The sequence below is a fragment of the Danio rerio genome, chromosome 10 (genome assembly GCF_049306965.1).
Source record: "Danio rerio strain Tuebingen ecotype United States chromosome 10, GRCz12tu, whole genome shotgun sequence".
In the NCBI taxonomy this organism is placed as follows: domain Eukaryota; kingdom Metazoa; phylum Chordata; class Actinopteri; order Cypriniformes; family Danionidae; genus Danio; species Danio rerio.
In genome coordinates, this window is record NC_133185.1 from 10,893,936 (window position 1) to 10,921,022 (window position 27,087).

The 27,087-nt window shown below is 34.8% G+C and overlaps 1 protein-coding gene across 9 annotated transcripts in view; it reads left to right on the plus strand.

Annotated features, from left to right (window-relative positions):
* The window catches only part of sh2d3ca (SH2 domain containing 3Ca), a 100,785-nt gene extending 74,154 nt beyond the window's left edge, over window positions 1-26,631 (plus strand). For 4 of the 9 annotated variants that reach the window (XM_005155607.6, XM_068223911.2, XM_009305166.5 and 1 more), the window contains 9 exons: window positions 2,400-2,827; window positions 5,049-5,123; window positions 6,938-7,062; window positions 9,920-10,410; window positions 13,289-13,404; window positions 17,339-17,510; window positions 18,026-18,137; window positions 19,124-19,330; window positions 22,138-26,631. In XM_005155607.6, coding sequence (XP_005155664.3) covers window positions 2,400-2,827; window positions 5,049-5,123; window positions 6,938-7,062; window positions 9,920-10,410; window positions 13,289-13,404; window positions 17,339-17,510; window positions 18,026-18,137; window positions 19,124-19,330; window positions 22,138-22,313 — 1,902 coding nt within the window. In that variant the 3' untranslated portion in view covers window positions 22,314-26,631. Of the gene's footprint in view, window positions 1-2,399; window positions 2,828-3,011; window positions 3,162-4,933; window positions 5,124-6,937; window positions 7,063-9,919; window positions 10,411-13,288; window positions 13,405-17,338; window positions 17,511-18,025; window positions 18,138-19,123; window positions 19,331-22,137 lie in introns of those variants that run through there. The other 5 variants (XM_005155608.6, XM_073914462.1, XM_073914460.1 and 2 more) reach the window with 2 other exon arrangements.
* Window positions 26,632-27,087: the final 456 nt, after the last annotated feature.

Below are 27,087 nucleotides of genomic sequence, written 5' to 3' on the forward strand. Positions count from 1 at the left end.
CAAATTATTATTAACAGAGAAAGGAAAATTTCACAGTATGTCTGATAATATTTTTTCTTCTTGAGAAAGTCATATTTGTTTTAATTTGGCTAGCACCATTTTAAGAACAAAATTATTAGCCCTTTTAAGCTATATTTTGTATCAAATGTCTACAGAACAAACCATCGCTATACAATAACTTCGCTAATTACCCTAACCTGCCTAGTTAACCTAATTAACCTAGTTAAGCCTTTAAATGTCACTTTAAGCTGTATAGAAGTGTCTTGAAAAATATCTAAAATATTATTTACTGTCATCATGGCAAAGATAAAATAAATCAGTTATTAGAAATTAGTTATTAAAATTATGTTTAGAAATGTGCTAAAAAAAATCTTCTCTCTATTAAACAGAAATTGGAGAAAAAAATAAACAAACAGGGGGTCGAATAATTCTGACTTCAACTGTATATGTACATATATGTGTAGGTCATCAATCATATATTCTAGCCATGGAGAAGTGTCAAGAAAAAATTGAGGTGCTTCTGCTCTACTTAGCGCACAGTATTTTAAGAATATCTTATGACATTGCTCTGGGAACCAGCGAAAATTATTTGGTACTTTCTCTTTCTCAAATGTGATTTTGGGTTGGTTTGTAATGCAACTAATTAGTTCTAAAGCAACAATAATTAAGTTTAAATGTTTTATAATGCAAGACTAGAAAAGCATGTATAGCATTTCTAAAGTATATGAATAATTACTGAGAAAACAAGAAATAAATATTTAACTCTTGAGTTAAATACTTAATTATACTGTTGTAATTATTCATTTAACTCTGGCTAGTGTGGATTATATATACACTGGTGAAGTTTTAAAATTAACGCTAACACTTTATTTTGATTATCCATTTTGAGTATTAGTAGGCTGTCTGGTAAATATCTGCTGGTACTGCTCCTTCAACAGACATTTAACTGACTATCAGAAACTTTGCAAGTATATGCTAACTTACACTAACCCTAACCCCAACCTAACAGTCTACTTAAAATCTAATGAGAAGTAGTTGGCATGTAGATGCAATGTAACTTACAGTCAACAAACGGACCATCAAAATAAAGTGTGACCAAATTAACTCTCTCAGAGTATAATTAACACTGTCGATTTTGCTGTGTAGGTTTTATTGCTTTAATCATGTGTAAAGTTCTAAAAAATATTTTTGATATTTAAAGTCAATTAATTTAATGTAGGTGTCTTTGACAATAAATAGAAATAAACCTAAACATTCAGGGCATCAACAGTGAAATACTGGCTATTTTACTATAGTTTTATAAATATTTTAAAACATGATTCTAGACAAAGTCTGGTATTCAAATGTGGAATCAAGAAAATCAAGTCTTTCTAGAAATCAAGAGAAAACTCTTAAACCTGTAAACAAAATAGTAAAACAAAAAATTTTAATTATGAATAAATTAATAAAATAATATATAAATTATTAATTAGCTTTTAATTAATTTATAACAATTTTTATTTATATATATTTTATACTTCAAAAGAAAATTCTGCTATTCAAAATCAGTTCTATTCTATCAAAAATCAGCACTATTTATTTATTTATTTATTTATTTATTTATTGAAAGTTGTTTTTAATTATTTTACATTTATGATGACAAGTAACATTCATACAAAGGAACAGTCATGCGAAATCAGTAAATGAAACAGAACACACACACTAAAAGGGAGTGTGGGCCTCCATGACGTGATATTAATACATCATATTTGAGGTTCATTGTAAATATTGAGTTGTTGTTTTTTTTTTTATCAAAGATTTCTGCACTATTTAGCTCAATAACGTATGTGTAGGCCCACACAGAATCTGAGCACACAGAAATCCACAGATCTGCAGATTTTTAGCCTATCCTTGAGTCTATTTATTTACTTGTGTGTGTAAATTTATATTTATTCATATTTTAATTAATTTCAGTAATATTATTGACTAATATGAAAGTTTTTTTTTTTATTTACAATACAGTTTGTAAAGGAATAGTTTCTTCCTTTTAGTAGATATATTTTATGATAGACTTGTTTTTTACCAAATTAGTGGATCTAGATGGATTTCATTTGCATTGTAGACATATAATAAAAGTTCAAAAGATATATATTTTTTATTTTATATATTGAGCTTTTAGGTATGATACTCCAAAAATCATTTAGCATAAATCCACAGAATTTTACAAAATTCTCAGAATTAGAGTAGCAGAAATAGCAGAAAATGTCAGCAGATTCTGTCTGGCCCTACGTATGAGTCAAAAGTGGCTGATTATCTTTGATGATAATTACGCTTTAATGCACATTTGAGAAATGTAGGTTTGAATCCGGCTTGCAACATTTCTTTGAATAATCCCACTATTTTATTTTTCTCCAACACAGGCCTCTGAAACCTTGGTCCTACGCAGCGGCGACTTCCTAGTACGGGACTCCTTGTCAACAGTGGGCGACTATGTCCTGACCTGTCGCTGGCAGCAAGAAGTGATACACTGTCGGATCAGTAAAGTCCTGGTCAAAAGCGGACAAACTAAAATCCAGTACATGCTGGAGAATGAGAGCTTTGATTCTGTCCCCACGCTGGTCAGGCACCACGCTGGTACAGGTCGAGCAGTGTGTCCGCGAACAGGAGCCCAGCTGCTGTGTCCGGTGAACCGAACGCTGCCACTGAGGTACCTGGAGGCCACGTTTGCTTTAGCTGGAGGAAGACCTGGATCTGCATATTCACCATCTGCCCAGAGGGGGGCGCATATCAAGAGACGCAGTGTTACTATGACAGATGGACTCACGACAGAGAAGATCATTCCTCACAGGTAGACCTTCAGCAGACATTATCTATAACCTACATTATCTCACGGAAATTCATAACTTTTTGATTTAGAGGCTAATTCGTATGAATTTGTATGATTTTGTTTCATATATTTTGATACAATTTGCTCATCCCCCAATGACAGTTAAGCTTAGGGGTTTGGGGGCACGTCATCTTTTTAAAATGTTATGTTTTCAAACAACACCATAGGTGGTATTACTTTTTTATACCGTGTGCCGATATTATGGAATGCATTAGCCATTACCATTAGGAATGTCGTTTCTCTGGACTGTTTTAGGAAGCTTCTTAAGACTCACCTCTTTAGTAATGTTTTTAAGGTGTTATCTATTGTTATCTAACTTATTGTTATATTTTCCTATTTATTGTTTTTACTGTTTTGTTTTTGCCTTGTAGCGCTTTGAGCTTTGCATTACAAATAAAATGAATTGTTATGATTATTATAATTATTATTATATGAATGAAATAGTATTAATTCATACAAATTAGCCCCTTTTCTGCCAATATGTAAAATATTTTTGTTTCCTTGTAATATCAGGATGGATCAACTACTGAACTAATTCCTCATGCATTGTTTTATTCATTCATTCTTTCTTTCCTTTGGCTTAGCCCCTTATTTATTAGGGGTCATCAAAGCGGAATGAACTGCCAACTATTCCGGCATATGTTTCACACAGCAAATTCCCTTCTGGACGCAACTCATTGTTTCTAGTTTAGATTTGTTTTTTATTTTGCTTTTCAGTTTTGTTGTTTTATTGTTTTTAGTGACCATATATTTTTTATTTAGTCATAATAACAATGACATGTTTTTTATTTGTTTGTCTATTTCTTTCATTTGTTTTCTTTTCATTTCTAAAATTGGTTATGTTTTGTAAATATATTAAGCTTTCTTCAGTTTTGTGTTTTTTAATATTTGTGTTTGGACAGTGGCACATTTGTTTGTTTGTTTTATATATATTATTTTGTTGTATTTTTTTATTATATTGTTATATATATATTGTTATATATATATATATATATATATATATATATATATATATATATATATATATATATATATATATATATATATATATATATATATATATATAGTTGAAGTCAGAATTATTAGCCCCGTTTTGATAGTTATTTTCTTTTTTAAATATTTCCCAAATGATGTTTAACAGAGCAATGACATTTTTACAGTATGTCTGATAACATTTTTTCTTCTGGAGAAATTCTTATTTGTTTTATTGCTGCTAGAATATAAGTAGGTATTAATTTAAAAAAAAAACATTTTTGGGACAAAATTATTAGCCGCTTTAAGCAATTTTTTTTCAGAGTCTACAGAACAAACCATCATCATACAATAACTTGCCTAATTACCCTAACCTGCCTAGTTCACCTTATTAACCTAGTTAAATCTTTAAATGTCACTTTAAGCTGTATAGAAGTGTCTTGAAAAATATCAAGTGAAATATTATTTACTGTCATCATGACAAAGACAAAATAAATCTGTTATTAGAAATAGGTTTTTAAAATTATTATGCTTAGAAATGTGCTGAAACAATCTTCCCTACATTAAACAGAAATTGGGGGAAAAAATAAACAGGGGCGCTTATAATACAGGGGGGCTAATAATTCTGACTTCAACTGTATATATATATATATATATATATATATATATATATATATATATATATATATATATATATATATATATATATATATATATATATATATATAATTTATTTTATTTATTTTTTGCTTTTTGTATTCATTTTATTTTTAAAAAATGTGTTTGTGTTTTTTTGTGTTAGCTTAGTTATTTTATTTAGGGGTTATAGTGACCGCCAACAATCAAACTTTAGAGATAATAATAATACCACCATGTGTAGTCTCATTAACTTTAACTAGATTTGCTATATTTTTTGTTTCATTACATGTTTTGTTAAACATTTGGCTGAAGTATTATTTTATGTTATTGTCATGTTATATCTTATGTTATGTTATTGTTTGCTTGGTTTGGTTTTGATTATGTCTATTTTCCTGTGTTCATATTTGATCAAGAACCAACATAAATTTATCTCCTAATCCTGTTGCATTCTTACAGTTCGGCTGTCTAAAATTGGGCATATTGATAGATGCACAATCTTTTAATTGGTCATATGCACATGTGCCAAAGATGCAGGAGTGATGTGCTCATGTAGGATGTCTTGTATTATCAGTGTCGCCCAGCCTACACAGCCAGATGAGCCTCAGACAGTCGAGCCAGAGGTGAAACCAGCGGAGGGCAACAGCTGGTGTGTGTGTGTGTGTGTGTGTGTGTGTGCATTTATGTGTGTTTACAGCTGGCACAGACCCCCTCTCCCACTTACTCCCTCTCACTCAGTTTTCCAAACAGATTTGGCCACATGGAAACCCTTCACTTGCTTCTGTGCATGTTGTCTGTAGGATCACAATAGCACTGAATGTTTGTAGACTTGTAGCTGTGCAATGTGTTGTTATTCACAATTAGAGCCTGAAAATGCTATTTAGTTGAAGTCAAAATTATTAGCCCTGCTGTAAAATGTGTTTTCTTTTTCAAATATTTCACAAATTATGTTAAATAGAGCAAGGCATTTTTCACAGGTTTCCACATCCGTGAGGTTGGCCCCCTACCCAGCACAAAACGACAACAAAATAGTCTCATTCGTTTTGTGCTCCGTTCGTGCTGCAAATATATTTGTTGTGCTGTTTTGGTTTTTGAGATATTAAATCACTATTTGTAGGTCATTCAGTGGTCAGCCAGCCCCCCACATGCTTCAAATTCACCCCAAATAGTCTTGTTTGTTTGTGCTTCGTTTGTGCAAGTGAAAGTTTTGTTTGTGCTGTTTTTGCTATTAAGATATTATACATTTAATTATGAGTGATGATGTCACCAGCCGCCCCAACATACTTCAAATTTACCCAAAATAGTCTCGTTTGTTTGTGCTTCGTTTGTGCAGCATGAGACTATTTTGCTAAAATTTGCAGCATGTCAGGGGGCTGATGACGTCATTGTCCTTAATTAAATGTGTAATATTTTAATAACAGAAACAACACAAATAGGACTTTCACTGGCACAAACCAGCACAAATGAAGCACAAACCAACGAGGTTATTTTGGTTAAATTTGGAGCATGTTGGGGGGCTGGTGACGTCATCACTCATAGTTACATGTGTAATATTTATATAACAGAAACAACACAAACGAAACTTTCACCAGCACAAACGAAGCACAAACCAACAAGACTTTTTTGGTTCAATTTGGAGCATGTTGGAAGGGCCGGTGATGTCATCGCTACTAATTAAATCTGTAATATTTTAATAATGGAAACAACACAACTGGAACTTTAACCAGCACAAACAAAGCACAAACCAACAAGACTATTTTGGTTAATTTTGGAGCATGTTGGGGGGCTGGTGACCTTACCGCTCATAATTAAATGAGTAATATTTTAATATTTTAACATCTGCGTGACCACTGAATGACCTACTACAAATATTATTTTAAAATCTCAAAAGCCAAAACAGCACAAACGAATATTTTTGCAGCACAATTTTTTGTGTTGGGTGGGAGGGCAACTTCACGGTAGTATACCTTATAACATTTTTTCTTCTAATTTGTTTTATTTCAGCTAGAATAAAAGCAGTTTTGAATAAAAAATATATATATTCTACGGTCAAAATGATTAGCCCCTTAAAGAAATATTTTTTGATAGTCTACAGCACAAACTATCATTATACAATGATTTTTCTAACTACTCTAACTTGCCTAATTAACCTGACTAGTTAAGCCTTTAAATTACAATTTAAGCTGAATATTAGTATCTTGAAAAATATTTAGTAAAATATTATGTACTGTCATCATGGCAAAGATAAAAGAAATCAGTTATTATAAAAAAGTTATTTAAAAAAATTACGTTTAGAAATGTGTTGAAAAAAAAATCTGTCCTTTGAATAGAAATTGGGAAACAAAAAAAATGGAGCAATAATAACTCAGGAGGACTAATAATTCTGACTTCAACTGCATATAGCCAAACCTAAGATGTCTTGTCAAAGAAAGGAGGATTTAATTGCATGTTTGTCCTTTCCAGCCCTTCCACAGTGCACCATAAGGATGCCATGAGGAACTGTGCCATGAGTATGGATCAGATCCAAGAGTACCGCTGTCCACTGTCCCCTGTGGGGGAAACACCTCAATCCCCTGCCTACAGCGCCAGTGAGTCCACGCACTCTCATGCATGTACCTGAATATTTAATCACACTGATACTGAATTAAAAGTTTAAAACAAACTGACACCTACTAGAAGCATAATTAAACTATGTAGCTTGATAAATATAGGTTATTGTCTCTGAAATGACAAAGATAAAAACAGGTTGTGATAAATTTACATCAAGATGTCATGACAAACAATGTTATCTTTGCATTTATAATGTATGAAGGTATTTTTGGTGCGAAACTCCCAAGCAGCTGTAAAAGTGTAGTTTGTAGTTGAAAAGAATAGCCACAAATGTGTATCACTAAATTTGTACTCGCAGAGCAAATTTGCAAATGTGTATCAGTAAATTTGTACTCGCAGAGCAAATCTGCAAATGTGTATCAGTAAATTTGTACTTGCAGAGCAAATTTGCAAGTGTGTAAGTATTTTTTGTCTCCAACAAACACAACGCAACATTTACACCTGTTTAAATCCTTCAATGCAGGTGCACAAATCCCATCGGAAAAATCACAAATACTGATCCGCTCATGTTCTTTGCAACTACTGTTGCAGTGAATATGGTGCAAAACATATTCAAACACCTGCATCCAGAAATGTGAAGTCAAAGACAAAACTTGCCCATCTGTAGATTAGAATGTGTATTCACGCAAAGAGAGCTGAAGGCGTGTATAATGTTTGATTTATTTTGTTCTAAGCACGAACACAAATATGTTACTGCAACGGCTCAAATCTGCCGCTAAGAGTGTCAAGCACTGTTTTTCACTTGCAAATCTACGTTTCTCGCTCTTTTGCACCAAACATCACTGTGATATTTGGTGCAAAAGTAACTTATGTATCTGCCAACCAAAACTCTCAGAGAAATTCAGGGGGCGTGACGTCACCGCTCTAAAGTTGCGGCGGCTGAACTTCGAAACCGAAACCCCCTTTACAGATTTAAAGACACACATTTGTGGCTATTCTTTACAACTACAAAATACACTTTTACAGCTACTTGGGAGTTTTGCACCAAAAATACCTTCATAATATGGTCCTAACCGAGTGAATGACACTTAATGACCAAGCCATAAGCATGCATAAAATTTCATTCACAACCTTGACGTGTCATGTCTAGACATGGGATGATAACCGTTTTCATATACCGCGATTTGGAAAAGTCAAGGTTTTACAACTGCCAAATTTTCTGCTATACCATTCCTATGATATATGTAAGATATTTTATTTATGTTTTTTTTTAAGAACATCAATATCCCTATCAGAAAAGATATGCAAAAATGCAATTTTAAATTGTAAAGAACTCAGTGTTTTTGAAACTAATGAAGACAGCAGGAGTCAATGATTCATTTGAATTATTTAGCCTAACATGTTTACTGCTCCGAAAAATTATAAATTTTTCTCAAATTAAAATACATTGTGTTCAAAGGGTAAAAAAGTTTATAAGAATATATTTTGAAGCAGTAATCACAATACCATGATATTTTTATCCAAGGTTATCATACAGCAGAATCTTGCACTTCGGAAACTGTATGCTTCTACACACATGCACACAACGTTTCTCTCAAGTTAGAAAACTTTCTTTGACGGGGGTTATATGTTTTTCAAAATAAAAGGCGATGCAGACATAATACCAGACGGTGCTGTCATGCATTAATAAATAACAAACTGTTCATTTTGATGGAATTCATTGTACATTGAATTCCAATGGAAAAAAAAACATGGATACAATGTTTGTAGAGTAATTTGAAATGTTTGAATGTGTATCGAGGACTATAACTTTCTTTATTTAATGAGTCTGCTGGCATTGATTGGTTAACTGCCCCAGTCATCTGCTGATTGGTCAGCCTCTAAGAGCATCTATCAGAAATGAAACTCCACTTGCTTTAATTAACTTTCAGCTCCTCTGGCTTAATGACCAGCTGTAAACCATAGTTTGTGGTAACTATGGCGTCATTTTTGGATACCCATACAATTTTTTGAGAAGTTTTTTTTTTTTTTTTTTAGAAAGATCACCCAATTGGTTAATAGGGGGTATAAAATAAATTTGCTAAAAAAAAAATAGAAAGTGAAAAAATAGCAGTACATGAGACAGTTCATCTAAGTGTTTTCTGTTCTTTAGGTTTACTTACAATGTGCTTCGAAGTTTGTTTACATTAGCGGTTCCTGTCCCATTTTCAGAGTACACTTGCAAAGCACTAGGTATTCTGGTCTTTCTGCCAAGTTTTTTTTGTTTGTTTATTTCTTAAGGCCACCTTAACCAAATTGGTACTGAAAATGACTTTCAGCGATCATGTTTAGGTCATGGAGTCTAAGGAGTTCCTTTGTTCCCCAGTACAAAACCACTGCTGCATAACCCCCAGTATTCGACACAACCATTTCAGGTCTTGCAAGATCTGTAAATAACAATCCCCAGGCTGACACACCAGCTGAAGAAACCCCAACAATGCACATTTTGCACTGTGTAAGACCCCTTTTTCAGGGCTGCATCCAAAACTGCTCCCTATATCCTCTAAATATACATCAGTTGTACACTTATCGTTGCAGTGCATTATGGGATTGATTGAGTGCTCTACAAAATGTCCACTATGGTTACAAATGTCTGCTCCCTCAAACAGTGCACTATTTAAGACTATAGGGGACGATTTTGTATACAGCGGGTTTGAGAGTATTTTCAGTGAGTCGAATCAGGAGTGTTTAGTTAAGTAGAAATGTTTGGAGGTGGGAGGCGGTTAGTGGACATGTGTAGGAACCACTATATTATATTTACAGATACAATACAGATATATAACAAAAGCACTGAAATATTTGCCATTTAAGGCTTAACTTACCCAATTAAACCTGCTATTTGAATGGTGTTTCCAGTCTCCCGCCACAGACATGGTTCAGGTGGACGTGTCCTTGCAGTCATCCCGCCTTCTCCAGTGATGAGGCGCTCCAGCGATCCCCACCTTTCGCCATCCTCCTCCAATAACAACATTCCCTGCTCAGAAACGGGCCCTAGCACTTACTCCACACCTGCTCACGGGTACCAATCTGAGAGTTTAGAGCAAGGCGGCAGCTACTGTGAGCTGAGACCCGGACAAGCCCCCATTCCTCCCTGCAAGAGCTACGTAGAGAGGTTGAAGGTGGAGGAGGGCCAAAGCCTGGGCTCTGGAGCTCCAGACGGGGTGGAGGGCTTCATGCTCCCCCTGGTGGAGACTAGTTCATCCTTCAAACCAGGGAAATACCAGTCGACTCTTCTGCCACCTGAAAATAAACCTCTGGAGATGAGCGTGTTGAAGAGGGTGAAGGAGCTTCTGGCGGAGGTGGATCCCAAAACGGCCGCCAAGCACATCACCAAGGCTGACTGCACGGTAAAAACACAAATAAAAATTTAATTGAAACAACGAAAACATTACTTATAAATGACATTAAAAGATGTGTAAAGAAATTGTAGCAAAACATCGTAAATCTGTTAGATTTTTGATTAGTTGGAGCACAATAGTTTTTCAATTGGCCTACTTATGCAATATTTTTGTCAATATGAAGTCAAAATGTATCTAGTTTGCTAGTGCACATTGTTATTCTTTAAGTGAATATTATATATTTTTAAATATATTTTAAGTTCTATGTTCAATATGTCTAAATCCCACACACTTTTCAACGCTGACCTTACAACTCCAAAAAATACTACTACAACAAACAAATTGAGTTGAATCAACAATTCTTGAGTCTTGAGAATTTTGTTGGGACAACTTGAAGGAATTGTGTGGAACCAAGCAGTTTTTACAGTGTAACAAAATTTTATAAGCATTTTTTGGTCAAGCAACCTCACATAAACCGTAGTAAAATCCATTGACAGAAATGTTGATAAAATTAGTTTACTATGATTTGCGTTTAATGAAATGTGTAGTATGCAGGTGTACATTTTTAAAGATAATATTAGAGCTGAGAGCTGTACTTTATATAAAATTAACTTTAATTTAAAACATAAAACTAGCTGTTATATATGCATTAATAATAATACTTGCTTATTTAATAATAATAAAAATAAATATAGCTGCAAGCAGCAATTAAGGGGCCAAGCACTTCATAGCCAGAATGAGCAAAGCAGTCCAGAGCCAAAATGAGCAAAGCAGTCCAGAGGCCAAAAGGTTAGTAAGGAGCATCAAACAAAGTGTTTTTGAATACATATGAAGTATGTAATGGCCGACAGACAAAATGGCTGACCTGGGAAAATCAGACATTATCGGATTCGGCATGCTCCATCAGATGTAAAGAGACAAATTTTATGAATTTGGGACAATCGGTTAAGTAGTTATAGGCAAAAATAAATACGTTTTTGTATCTCCAGATCACTAGGGGGCAGTTTGCTGAAATGCTGCGGATAACCTCAGACAATAGTTGTCATAAAACACACCAACTTCAGTGTAAATATTTCAACGCATTATGGAGATATCGCCTCAAGACCATTTTTGCAAGCTCTAGTTAGATTTGTTCGCAAGTCAACAACGGTTCCTCTAATCAGCTTGAATTTCATAACTTTTGGTCAGCATGATCTGAAAATTGGGCACACGGCCTAGAACGAGTTTGATAAACTAGATTTTGATAAAATAAATTATAAATAGCAAGACAATTTTCATGACAGGATGTCATAGGGTGCGTTTGAATCATCATGAACTATGAAATCAGAGGAAAAAAACATTTTGGATTGTAGCCCATTCGGTTCTAAAGTTATAACAATAAACATAAGTGAAATTTTTGACAAGTGGTGGCACTAGAGAGTTTACGTAAGCGAGTCCAAATTTGTTGTGGTTGAAGATCAGACTGTCCTCTATCAGTGTGCCAAAGTTTGCGCAAATGCCGCAAACGGTTCAAAGAGCTGCCATAGACTCCCAGAGCAGATGAGGAAGAATCCAGAAGAATAATAATAAGAACCGGAACGGATACAATAACATGATAATTAATAGTAATTATATAATAGTTACTTCCTGATTATATAAAACTGATATACATTTTAAATATATTAAAATCTAATCAGTCAGTGAGATGTCAATCTCTTTTTTGAAGAAATAAATTACAATTAAATCAATTCAATATTTATTTATAAAGCACATTTAATAATGACCGAAGTTGACCAAATTGCTGCACTAAATGGAACACTAAAGACAGAGTAGAAAATGAGAAAATAATATGTAAATGGACAACATGACTACAAAATTATTATGTTAATTGATTGATTGATTGATTGATTGATTGATTGATTGATTGATTGATTGATTGATTGATTGATTGATTGATTGATTGATTGATTGATGTTTTAATGCCATATCAGCAGCACTGGCTATATCCATGGCAAAACATATCAGTTTCCTAACAAACATACATTGTACAAGAAAAACATACAAATAGCAACAACACTGAAATGAGTTATATACAATCTTTCAGTTTGACTAAAGATAAATATTCTAAAATTGCTCCAGAAGGCACCTTTTCAAAAATTTCACTTTTATATTATCTCCATAAATGACAAAGTGTCCCCCTAATATCATTTAAAAATACACATTCTAATAAAATATGTTTTATCATCAAAATATTCTTACAAAAGTCACAAATAGGTTTTTCTTCCCCTTTTAAAATTAATACGTAAAAGCATTAATTTAAAAAAAATAAATAAACAAGAAGTAAAAGCGAGAGAAAATAGATGGGTCTTTAAAACCTTAAAATGTAAAATGTAAAAATGAAATGTTTGTTTGTTTGCTTGCTTGTTTTTTTTCAGATACAGTTTTGACTTATTTACCACATAACATTCTGTACATGAATAATTGATGATCCCAAGACCATGTTCAATTCAAGACAATTCCCTTTCCATGCATGCACATTTAGATTTCCAAACCCACCCCTAAAAACAATATAAACAGCTAAAGCCTACAACACACTGACAGATTGAAGTCTTATTGGTTTAAATTTCCTTGATTCTGTTTTCCGGTCCATTAGGGCAGACAGCATTACATAAGGCACATGTGAAATGGACTGATAAAGTCTGGAAAGCAACCCAAACAATTCATCTGTCTGTGCTTTCCATTAACATCTAAACCTTCAGGGTTAATAAACTCTTTCCACACTGCTGTTGACCACATTCATCATGTGAGGGGACGAGTTTAAGGTTAATTAATTGAGGGTTTTTTTCTAATGCCTGTGAATATATTAGTCTTGAATATATGGCTCTTGTAACTGTGTGGCCATCTGCAGGTTGCTAGGATACTGGGCGTTACCAAGGAGATGCAGAGGATGATGGGAGTGAGCTCAGGGCTGGAGCAGCTGACTCTTCCTCATGGACATCAGTTGAGGCTGGATCTGCTGGAGAGGTAAGGGAACACATCCGATATGTGAACATATCCAGATCATAGTGTGCCATAGACTTTAAAAATCTTCTGAAGCCCCTTGAAATGTGCATCCGAAAGCTTAGGCTGTGACTTTGTGAATGGACCATGGAAAATTCGGACTTGACTTCCAGTGTTTGTGAATGAAGGCACCCCACAAAACTTGTGAGACAGCATAGCGATTAATGTTTAATTTAGCAATTTTCACACTTTAGATTTTATTTAGCACTATTATGGTGCATCTGTAATCATTTGTTTTTAAAAAGTGCTGTGTATTTCATGAATATTTATTTCCATTTCTACATCTGTAATCAAACATTTGCCCAGTGACTTTAAATCATATGTCTCAAACTCGATTCTTGGAGAGCCGCTGCTCTGCACAGTTTCTCTCCAACCCTTATCAAACACTGCTGATCCAAATAATAAAGGTGTTCAAAAGAGTCTTGGGCTGCGTCCGAAACCGCATACTTCCATACTATTCAGTACGCTAAAATCAGTATGCTAGCCGAGTAGTATGTCTGAATTCATAAAATTCGAAAATCAGTATGCGAGAAATACCCGGATGACTTACTACTTTCGGCAAGATGCTGGAGTGTGCATCCCATGCATGCTGCGCTATCCCATGATGCCACGCAAGTGAATTCATGAATGGGAGTAAAGCGACGCAACTGACGCAGGTTGGTCACGTGACCATGACAAAATGACGGATGTAGTACGTCTGAGTTCCATTTATACTTTTCACATTCATACTGTATAGAACGTACTTTTCTAACAGCCGAGTAGTATGTTTAAATTTAAATGCAGTACCTACTGAGTAGAAGGCGATTTCGGACGCAGCCTTGAACACCTTGATTAGTGGCATCAGGTGTGTTTGATTAGGATTGGAGGAAAACTGTTCGGAGCAGTGGCCCTCCAGGAATCCAGTTTGAGACCTATGCTCTAAATCAAGGTTTTTCAAAGTCTAAGACAGTGGGCCTCCCTTTTGACACAACTTATCTATTGGCGCCCCCCTCCTCCCAAACACGCACGCACACACACACACACACACACACACACACACACACACGCACATATATATATATATATATATATATATATATATATATATATATATATATATATATATATGTATATACAGTGTATATTTGACACAGACAGATGTCAGACTGTTAACTTACTTTTATCATCATTTGCATAAAAGTGCAATTATTTACAGAGTAATAACAAGTATTTTAATATAACGTTTTTAAAACTAGGATGATTGTTCAATATGAATAGAACAAATCCAAGAACTGGTCATCCCAGTCAAAACAGTCGAAGTTTAGCGGGTCTCATGCTGTCATTAGCCAAAATATCTTGACAAACCACACATAAAGGTCGTGGTTCCTCAGCTGGTCCTGTCCACGTAAATCCTAAACTCACATACTGATCATCATATCGTCGTCTTTTGGGTTTAAGCCCTGAACTTGAAGGCTTTGAATCGGGGGGGTCTCAGGAACCGATCCATTGTATTACCAGGCATATACCTGTATTGGCGGGCTTGCCAAACAGAAACGAATTCACAGCTATGGCCTTCTGGGTAAAAAAGGTTTTCTTATGTTTGACGTATTATTTTTTTAGCTTTGTTTAATTAAGACGTTTAAATATAATAAAAAATTCATATAATAATTAAACTTAATAATTATATTTTTTTATTATATAATATTTTTTCCCGTGCCTCCCCTGACATGCTCTGGCGCCCCCCAGGGGAGGCGCGCCTCACACTTTGAAAACCCCTGCTCTAAATAAAGTAAGAAAGTGAGTATATACTTTAAAGTGAAATATAGTCCTATCCATGCAGTCAACATATGCAGTCAAGCTTGAAATTTTTCATACCACTGGCAATTTCTGACTTTAAGCTTTTGTGAAAATGTAAATAAATGCTGAGGAATATTTTTTTTCCTTTTTTGATGCCTCTTGTAAATCATCTAATTATCTTTTGGGAGAAGCCTGCATCATTTCCAGTCAAAAAACTAAGCTTGCTGTTTGAATAAAAGTAACTTTAAGTCAGAATTTGGTAGAGGTGTCAAAATTAATTGTTTCTTTGATGCACCGCGATGCAGACTCAAACAATTCGGTGTTGGTTCATTAATAGATCATCACCGGTTATTACGTTAATATATTTATTAGTTATTTTATTTACACAAGAGCGGACTACTGTTCACAATTCACTGCATGCGAGTTTGCTGGACATTCTTTTACTGACACAGAAGTTACAGCAGAACAAGGAGACACTATTTCACTGCTAAAGAGAAAATGAAAGCTCTCTCTTTCTGTCTGCCTCTTTATCTCTCTCTCACTTTGGACCTTTGAACTGCTAGCTTGTTTGTAAGGTAACTTTTCCTTTCCTCTATAGCTATTAAAGTGATACTTGTGGATCCTGACACAAGTGTGTCTGTAGAGTGATTTTGTTACTACATCGTCTATTATGGATCAGCTGTGATAGCTACGAAACGTGCGCTTTATTACTCGCATAAAGACTGTTACTGCTAATTTTTCAGTGTTCGCGTCACTCATTGGTGAACAGCGATAGTTAATAGTTTTAGAGCCAGTATTTCAACCCTTTCTATTGAGTGTGTGAACAAAATGACCAATCATAGGGATGTAATAAAACGCTCGACAACACTCAAAAAGCAAGCGGAATAATATTTACATTAGTGAATTTGCTTTAACTTCTCATGTTGTCTTCTGTAATTGTATATATTTGAGTTTTGTCTGAAGCATTTAAAGAGTTTTCTTAAAGCAGGTACAGCTTACATATCTAACTGCTTGTATTAAAGGACAAAATTGTAATACAAATAATACTGTATAAATACATTTTAAAAATTAATTCAAGAATTCTTGTGTTGTGAAGAAAAATATATAATTGTGGATGAAAAGCATCGTCAATGCACTGTGATGCACCAAGATATCGAATTGAACCGAATAGACATGATAATTGTAACGGAATCGAACCCAGAGACCAGTGTAGGTTCACACTCCTAGAATTTGGCAGGGGTATGAATACTAGGGGTATGAAGGGGTATGACACTTTTCGTGTCATGTGACACTATCGCAATGCACATTAAAAGCCTGTTTGAACTAGGTCTCATGAGCTGTATAAATCACAAAATTTCTATAATATTATATATACTGTATGCATTTGCTTAAAACGTAGCCCCCTCTCTCTCTCTCTCTCTCTCTCTCTCTCTCACGTACACACACACACACACACACACACACACACACACACACACACACACACACACACACACGTCCACACAAAAGTAAGCACGTGATCTCTGCATAATTTCCATTAACATGTTCAAATAGCTATCAAAAACAGAGACAACTTAAGTTTTAATTTCAAAACAATTGGTTTAATTTTCAAATATGATAAAGCAGGCTTAAGGGTAAACTTAAGTTTCTCTCTGTTCTCTCTGTTTTCCTTATATAAATTTCAAAAATCAATGGTTCTCGAGATAAAAAAAAAAGTCAATAATGAATTAAAATGTGTAATTTTGCACACACTGACAAAAAAATATTCAGATATGATTTATTTGATTTACTAATTTAAGTTAAGTGGTTGTAAACAATTTATTTTGGCTGAATTTAAAAAAAAAACTTGGTTTAAACTCAACACATATAAATTGCTTGCAATCATTTGCAGACATCATTTGTTTCAGTAGCTGCAGAACAATATGCAAAAACTTGAAACAAAATCAGTCATTTTAGAATAAAATCTGATTTTTTTATTTTTGCTAAATACTGGAGGGACTGATAAACTGTTGAATGAATTTACAGAAAACATTGTTATCGTAATATATAATACCATGCTTCCTGAAACCTTGCTGATCACTGTATTTAGTGTATTTCACTGTATTTGTCTCTCATTCAACAGGTTTTACACCATGTCAATAATGATGGCGGTGGATCTGTTAGGCTGTACAGGCAGCACGGAGGAGAGGGCAGCCCTTCTGCATAAAACTATCCAGCTGGCTGCTGAACTCAAGAGCAACATGGGTAACATGTACGGATTTGCTGCGGTCATGAGAGCCCTGGAGCTGCCGCAGGTCAGAAAACACACCTGTCCTCAACAAACCACTAAATCTGAACTGACCTTCATGTCTAGAACACAACAGGGTTACACCCATGGTCAGAAATTGAGGAATTTGAAGCAATGGCATCAAAAAATGAAATATATATATATATATATATATATATATATATATATATATATATATATATATATATATATATATATATCGTCACCTTGAAATGATAAGATTCTATCTGCGTTCTGAATGATAGATAAAAACTTATAATTCTAATATATATATATATATATATATATATATATATATATATATATATATATATGTTGTTGCAATTAAAAAGTCAATATGAATGATGAAAAATCTCAATTCGTGGCACTTTTCATTCCTTTCGTATCGTATCATTTATGGCCATTTCCACAAAATGCTATATTTAATAATTTAGCAGACGCTTTTGAAGCATAAAAGCAGTAAATGTTATTTTTGTGGATATAATATATGACCTGTATCATGTATGTGTGATGTGTTTGTAGATCTCTCGACTGGAGCAGACGTGGATGACACTGCGACAGAGACACACAGAAGGAGCCATTCTCTATGAGAAAAAACTCAAGCCATTCCTGAAGGCCATGAATGACGGCAAAGGTAAAGTGGAGTTTTACTTCACAATCAAAGTAACACAATGACATATTTTGTCAAAGTCAAAATATTAGCAATCGGTTGTTGACCAAAGTATTAGCATCTCAAAAAAATAGCAAAAAAAAAAAAACTACACTAAAGTATCTTCTCTTAAATTCACAGTAAATTACTGACTAATAATTGCATTACTTTCACAGTTACGTACTGTATGTAAATTCACAGTAAATTACTGTATGGTACTACTACTACTAAAACAATAATTCAATAAATATTTATAAATAACAAAAAAGTGCCCTCAGAAAAGTTGCTCATAAAAGTTGGTCATAAAAGGTTATGTGTATTAATGTCTATGTTGAATAAAATATTAATAGTGTTCGAATTCCTTTAACTAATGTGCAAAAGATATAGGCATTTTTACAGTAATTTGTTGTAATATGATGCCCACATTAATTACACAGTTTAACAGTTAAATCCTGTGAAGTGACACTAATGTAATTTACTGTGAAAAACTGCAGTTACATGTTCTAAAATTCTGTGAACTTATTACAGTGTAACATTTTTTTTTTCAAATGAATTGTATTTCTTTATTTATAATATTATTTAAAATGCATTTTCAGATGAACTATTTTATCAAAATATCATATGCCAATATTTAATAACGCAGGTGTAATTAATTAATCATATGAAATCATTCATAATTAACTTAATGTTATAAATTGTTTTAAATAAAATTACAGCTAAAGTAAGTATGAGGTAATAGAATTTAATCTAATAAATACTTTGAGTGCAATAAAAGCCGTAAGAATTATTTTGTTTCATTTATTACTTATAAGAAAAAAGCTATTTTTCATTAAATAAATATAATAAATTAAATCCAATAAATGAATGCTCAGAGCTTATCAATTTATTAGAGTGCATTTTAATTTATTAATCCCCTAACAGCTCGAGCATAAACTCTTATTTTTATTGATGATTGATTGTGTGTGTTTCAGAGACGTGTGTGCTGTCGAGTACGTGTTTCCCTCATGTGGTGCCAGTCTTGTCTCTGCTGGAGCGCAGTGTGGCAGCAGGAGAGGCTCTGGAGAGCTGGGAGAGTGTGGAGTCTGGTGTGGATGTGGTCATGAGTCACTTGGAGGCAGCCAGAACCATCGCTCACCATGGAGGACTGTACCGCACCAATGCAGAGAGCAAACTTCAGGGTGAACAGTTTTACATCTGCGTCTAAAACTATCTGCTCAAACCATTGCTTTGACAGCATTCTAATAGAACACTCTAGTTGGCTTCCAAAATACACCTACTAAACTCTAAGGGCTCTATTTTGACTGTCCATGCACAGAGCGCAAAACGCAGGGCGCAAACGCTTTCAGGGCGTGTCAGAAGGCATTTTTGCCTATTTAAGGACGGGAAAATCTGCTTTGCGCCATGGCGCATGGTCTAAAAGGGTTGAGTTTATTTTCTTAATGAGTTATAGGTGTGTTTTGAGAATAAACCAATCAGAGTCTCATCTCCCATTACCTTTAAGAGCCAGCTGCAAGTTCACTTTCGCTTTTGCTCTCGTGGATAGGGAAACCTTACAGCACAGACATCAATTAGCCTATAAATAGTTAATTTCGTTTGTTAAGCGCAAATATTTGTTTCAAAATGATTTCTAAATTCAGTTCTAATTTCCAGCAAACGAATAAATGAACAATAATAACAAAGTGTGGTCAAAATACTGAGTTATTTCCAAATACACCTGCCATGCCCCATATGGTCTAAAACTTGACAGGTGGACAAATCTAAGCTTGTTTTTAATAAAACAAATATAAATATGAATATAATAAATAATACTGCTAATAATAACATTATACAAAAGCAAATTTAATGAACTGAAAAAGCCTCCCGAGATGAAAAAAGTAAGGCAGTGGTTTTTAAATTCATGTAGGCTAGAAATTAATGTTTTGTAACATTTTAATCATTTATATTTATATCCTATATATATCCTTATTATATATATATATCCTTAATATATTATATCTTTTTCATATGTAAAGATATTTGCGTATTGCTCTACAACTTGTTTGTAGTGTGTAAGCCAGGCGCACTTTGCGCCAGACAATAGACCGACATTGTTCTGGTCTAAAGATCAGACTATTTACAGTTTCTCAAAATAGCAACGCGCCAAAACACGCCTGCTTTTTTAGACCAGAACGCCTATGGACGCACATTTGAGAGCAAATGCATTTGCTATTTAAACAGTGTGGCACAACACCTCAAAATTACCCTTGCGCTGAGCTGAAAGTAGCAAAAGACTATTGCGCCGCGCCTTGCGCCACATTGCGCCGGGTGTATGATAGGACCCTAAGAGTGTTTTTTCACGAGATTAATTTACTAAATGCGGAACAGTTTTGTTTGCAATTATGGTCACGTGCTCAACAGAAAAGAGCTGTGAAGGTCTTCGGTTCACCAAACTCACAGCTGTTTACTGAGTGTAACCACAGAAACAGGGACACTGAAGCATTTTAAAGCCGCGATTCATCAGCAGATCGCTCATATGTCAGCTTACAGACAAACCAGCTGATCAACGTGACTTTGAAACGCTCCAGTGTCCCTGTATCTGAGGTTACACTCAGTAAACAGAGGTGAGTTCGGTGAACTGATGACCTTCACGGCCAATCAGTAATTTCTGTTGAGCAGGTGAACATAATGGCAAATCAGCACTGTTTAAGAACGTGCTTAAATATTTGTGGGAATTGGATGTTTTTAAAATTTCAGTATCGATTAGTGTCAAATTCCAGTATGGTGACAACCCTACTGGCCTCACAAACATGCTTCTAGAAAAATGGTCAAAACGGCCATGAACAAACTACTAAACTTTGTGGAATGCCTTCCCAGAGAAGTCGAAGCCTTTATAGCTGCAAAGTAAGGATGTCAAAATTAATTGTTTCTTTGGTGTACCGCGATGCAGATGGGGACAATTCAATATCAGTTTAGTGATAGATCATAACAGGTTTTTACGTACTGATGTCATTTATCTCCTATGTGCGATGTCCCAGTAGAATACTATGAAGAAGGAGGCGAGGGGAGTAAATAAAACACTCCTACTACTTAAAAGGTAGATAATTATGCACAATTCAACTGCTAGTGAGTCTTTCGCTAACACTGAAAAAGGCACAGCACACAAGCTGCTATTTCGCTACTAGGGAGAAATGCTGTAAAAATCCATCTCTGCCTCTCTTTCTCTCACTTTGGACATTTGACACGCTGACATGTTCATGAGGTAACTTTTCCTCTCCTCTTGGCTGTTAAAGCGATACTTGTGGATTCAGACACGAGCATGCCTGAGGTGCAAGTTTTCTCCACTGTATTATGGATTACCTGTGATAACTGTGTATTAAGCACATAAAGATTGTAACTGCGGATGTTTTTCCCGCATCACTCGTTGGTGAACAGCGCTTTAATTTCTAAAGCCAATACCAGCCCTCTCTGCTAAGCAGGTGAAGACAATGACCAATCATAGGGGTGTAAGACCTCGCTTGACATCGCTCAAAAAGCAAGCAGGATCATATATACATTACGTTTATTGGCTTTAAATGTTCATGCTGCCTTCTGTGATTGTATTTGAGTTTTGTTTAATACATTCAAAAAGAGTGTTTTCTTCGAGCAGGTAAAATTAAAAGTACAGTTCATCTTACTGCTTGTATTAAAGGACAAAATTGTATTACAAATAATATATAAATATTAATACAATTATAGATTTTAATTAAAAAAAATGCTTGTGTTGTGAAGAAAAAAATCGAATTATGTATGAAAAGCTTCGTCAATGCACAGAGATATCAAATTAAACCGAATCGTTTAAGTGTGAGCAATTCCATATTAAACCATTACAGTTCCAGTGCATGTAAAGACAGATGTCCCAAAACTTTTGGTTATGCTTTGAATTGCAGTGCACTATTTTCACATACAATACAGATATTATTCTAATAAATATTTCTTTTTGTTTTCTTTACAATTAATCTTTCCTCAGATTTCCAGGAGCGAAAGGAGGTGTTGGAGATCTTCTGTACAGAGTTTCAGATGAGGCTTTTATGGGGCAGTCGTGGCTCTGAAGGCAGTCAAACGGAGCGTTATGAGAAATTCGATAAAGTCCTCACCGCTCTATCCCACAAGCTCGAACCTCCTGTACGACACAGTGAATTATAGCACCACCCACAATCCACAAATGGTATGACCCTTCACCTGTCTGTGGCTCCTACTCCTGGACTGTACCATTACGCTTTTCGTGGTGGAGAATATGAGGGACTCACTTTGCAAAACAAGGCACAAAAGGGCACAGGCTTTATGCGAGCATGATCGTGCCCCCTGAAGGACACAGATGTGAACTGCAGCAATGGAATAAAATAAATCTAAAGCCAAAATTCTTTCTTCAGTGGCGACCACTTTCTTTGTAGAAGGAGAGAATGTGACGAAGTCCAAGTTGACTTTAACCCAAATGGGCCTGAATCCTGTTTTATGTGAATTTATGAGTTCTAATCAGTGTTTGTTACTTGTAAAGGGGACGAGTCTCTGTACCGGAGATGAGACTGCTTTGACGTTTCATAGTCACGACTTTTTGCTGGAATAGACTGAATACACACTCACTTGTCAGATGTCTGAATGTAAGTTGCCAAATCATGAATTCAAACGGATATCTGCTGGATAAAGAGTCTTATTTTTATGCTCATTATTTTGCATTTCGCTTATGTTTATTTTCTGTTTTGTCATGGCTTTATTGATAAAAATGGAATTGGGCTTTCATTTTTAATGAGTGTCTGACAGATGCTCACTTTCACACTCTCTCCAGGTCTGACAGCATTGCTTCCCAGAGCACTTTGGTGTCTGTATGTGTTAGCAAAGAAGTGTAAGATAGAAGACATGCTGTTTACTTTCCTCTATTTCTGTCGTCCTGGGGTTTTTATTTTTGTCTAAAGAGGTCATATCATGAGGTATTAAACAGTCCTTTGTATTTGAAATGAGAGAGTTCATCTGCAACATTCAGTATGTGAAGTGCAATAGTGTATTTATAATTGTTAGATTAGCATATGACCACCCACTGCAAACATTAACAATATATATTGGATGAGCGAACGAACTTTAGTCCTAAGCTCTATTTGAACTAATTATACAAGTAATACTGTGATTTATCTACAACATATTAAGCAAACCCTGAGCTTGTCTTTATCTCAGATCTCAAGTATGTATTGACATAAGTTTATTTATTACAACTAAATAGCACAATTAGCATATGACCATCCACTTTAGATTTCAAAATTGCATATTGTACATGAAGCTATACTTTACAGCTAAAGCTCCAATGGTTGAGCCAATCATAGGCTACAAAACTGGAAAATTCACCACATATTGTACTGTGTCTAGCTTGGCGTAGCATCTACAGCTATGCAGATCCTTTCGAAGTAGGGCTGAGCCAATAATTAATTCCTTACATTTATATAGTGCTTTTCTAGACACTCAAAGTGCTTTACACATTAGGGGAATTTTCTCATCCACTACCAATGTGCAGCATCCACCTGGAAAACACGACAGAAGCCATATTGCGCCAGACCGCACACCACACACCAGCTGATTGGTGGAGAGGAGACGAAGCCAATTATAATGTGGGGATGGTTAGGAGGACATGATGGACAGAAGCCAGTGGGCAAATTTGGCCAGAATGCCGGGGTTAAACCCCTACACTTTTTCAAAGGACATTTTGGGATTTTTCATGACCACAGAGAGTCAGGACCTTGGTTTAATGTCTCATCCTCAAGACGGCGTTCACAGAGCAGTATAGAGTCCCTGTCACTATACTGGGCTATTAGGACCCAGGTTGAGGTCTAACAGACCGCAGGTTGAGTGCCAACTGCTAGCCTCACTAACACCATTTCCGCCAATAAACGAAATTATATCGAATCGCGATAAAATTTATGTCAATTACAATGATAATCTTTGAACTTTTTTACTCTATATTGATCCAAGAGCCAGTAACACAAAAAAAAATAAATAAATAAATGTGCAACAATGGGAATCTAAAATTGTGTTGATATTAGAGATGTACCGAATTTTCAGCCACCGAAGGTTTATTAGGCGAATATGTGTTATACCATTTAATGGACCCTTCTAATTGTTGTGGCTTCAGTGATTGTTAGGGTACTCTTTTAAATTTGCAAGCATTAACAACGTATATCGTAATATACAATATCAGTCAATATGGAAAATAATTATCAAAATTGCATTTTTGTCATATCGCTGAGTTCTATTTCGAAGGATCTGCTCAGGGCTGTGCCATTAATCGCTTCGATTTGAAGCGTTGCAATTAGCTAATCGCAGGAGGTTGCTATATGACATTTATATTTATTATATAATTTCCCTCTCCCAGAGCAAATTTGTTTCTGCTGTCTGTGTTTGCCGTCTTACTAGTCAATTGAGTAAGCACACTTTCGTTCTGCCCAATCAGAACTGAGCAACCAAACTATGGGGAACGCCCACAAAAAAAATTTAAAAACCGGAAAGCATGGACAAGTCGGATGATGATAGCAACTACCACTTCAGAAGCATTAATAGACAAATTAGTATCAAAGAAAAACAGGACATTGGTAAAATGGGAATATTTTGGCTTCAAAGTTACAGACACTGAACAAAAACTAGTCAATTGTAAGAGCTGTCGCAAAATTGTTGCCAAAATGTGAGGAAATACAACAACCAGCAACTAAAAAAGCACCACAGACACCATGTAATAACTAATGCCATAACTTACGACTGTTTAATGTTTAGACAAAAAGTAGTGTTTAATTTCTGAATGTTTAAAAGCAAATTTGAATAAACGCTGGATTAAGTTCATATCTTTTCAGTTCCTTTTTTAGACTAACACTCACTGCATTTTAGCAGTAGGAAGCTACGATACAAAATATTGAGCTAAAGCTTGACTACAAAATTGAATCGCAAATCAAAATCACAATATCTGTTAAAAAAATTGCAATTAGATATTTTCCCCAAATCGCACAGCCCTAGATCTGATAGTGGTAAATAAGTTAATTTTTAGCTCAAATTGTTAGATGAATCTGTCACATGAGGCAGCGCAAACTTTAAAAGCAGAGCTGGTGTTTATCATCAAAGTTGAAAAGAGCATTAAATAAAGCCAGCCACACAAAAACAGCCAGTTCTATGATAGATGAGTAAATAAAATGGACTGAATCAATCATGATATGACCACTTTAATATCTTTCACGGCAGGTCATTTTAGTCAATATGACCATATCAATAAGGCTTTTTGTTTGTTTTAGATACATGATGTATATTGTCCATGAGACTGGATCACAATGAATGTTTGTTTGTATTTAAATTATTTAAGAGACCCATATAGCCAAAATTCACGGATCAAGTTTATGTCGAGATCATCCATCACAAGTAAGCAAAGACATTTGATGAAATCAATGTTATGGCAATAAGTGAAATCACAACCTGATATATGGAGAATCATTGTGTTTATGCTAATGCATTTCGCTAATATTAAGGATCAGGAGTTTTGCTTAAACTCCCTGTTTTGTTGCATAACACATCCATTTTTTCCAACAGACATGAATTATACCTCATATTGTGAGATTTTGATAAGAGGTGAAATATAAATTTTGTAATTGACAGTGTGCGATTTTCATGTCGGCATATAAGAGATAAAAAAAAATCTTAAAGCCTTGAATAAGGAAATGGATGTGTGCTCATTCGGTTTGGACCAGTTAGTAGCCACCTAGCAACCACCAATAACTGCATAGCAACACTATGACCATTTTTGTACAAGCAATTACAATTCAAGGAAAACCTTTTAAATAAGTTCAGCTAATAATTGCAACACATTCATTAACCTTATTAGTCCAATAGCGTTTTCATATTCTGGTAGATTTAGCCAAACAAAACCCAAAGTCACATACATATACCTCTGTCCGAAATGTAAATGTTCTACCCTTATCTCTGGGTAGCTATCCTTAAGAGAAAAAAGTTCTACGTATCTGGTTCTACCACAATTGATTGTGTATCATATACAAGCTGCTATACTTCACACCCAGTCTATCAATGCATATTACCAGGGAAATCTTCTGAAGGTATGTTTTCAGGTATCTTAATAAAGGCACATCTGAAAGTAGACGATGCTGTCTGTCGCAGATAAGGGATGAAAAGTGGATCATATGCAATTTCACTTTTAGCCAGCAGAGGGCTCTGTTTAGTAAGCTAAAATAATAAACGGAAATGAGTTTTGAACCTTTTGGGGATTTTTTTATAAGGCCTGCTGGTCTGGGACTGTATGTTGTAAGTTTGGTTTCTCTACTGTAAACGTGTGACTATTTTGTTTTGTAAATAGTTACCCCCAAACGATCGATGATAGGTGGGTTGGAGGAGGTCACGTGATTGCATCCTTTTATTAAGTGCTGTAAATACTGGTATGTCATATGTTTTGCACTCTTTTTTCAGAAAATAAAATACAGTGAGCTTGTGTTTTGTGCTTTTTTTGTGCCTCAAGATGAATAATAAGTTTGTTTTTTTATTCTACTTTGCCTCATTTTATTCTACTTAGCCTTCTTTCTGTTATTGATTATTTTCTGTTATTGTCATTGGTCTCAAAAATAATTTAGCGCAAGTTTCCTTTTGTATGGAAGGCCAAAAGTCTTAAAATGAAAGGCGAGAATTTGGATCATGTCATCATACAGTTTTACCCTCAATGAGTTGTAAGTATTTATTTTTAGTATGAGTACACTATCTGACAAAAGTCTTGTCGTCAATCCCAATTGTAAAAGCAACAAATAATAACTTGACTTCTAGTTGATCATAGTTGTTCCTGAAAGCAAAGAAGATCAAGGTGCTACAGGATTGGCCAGCCCAGTCACCAGTTATGAACATTATTATTATTATTATTATTATTATTATTATTATTATTATTGAGCATGTCTGG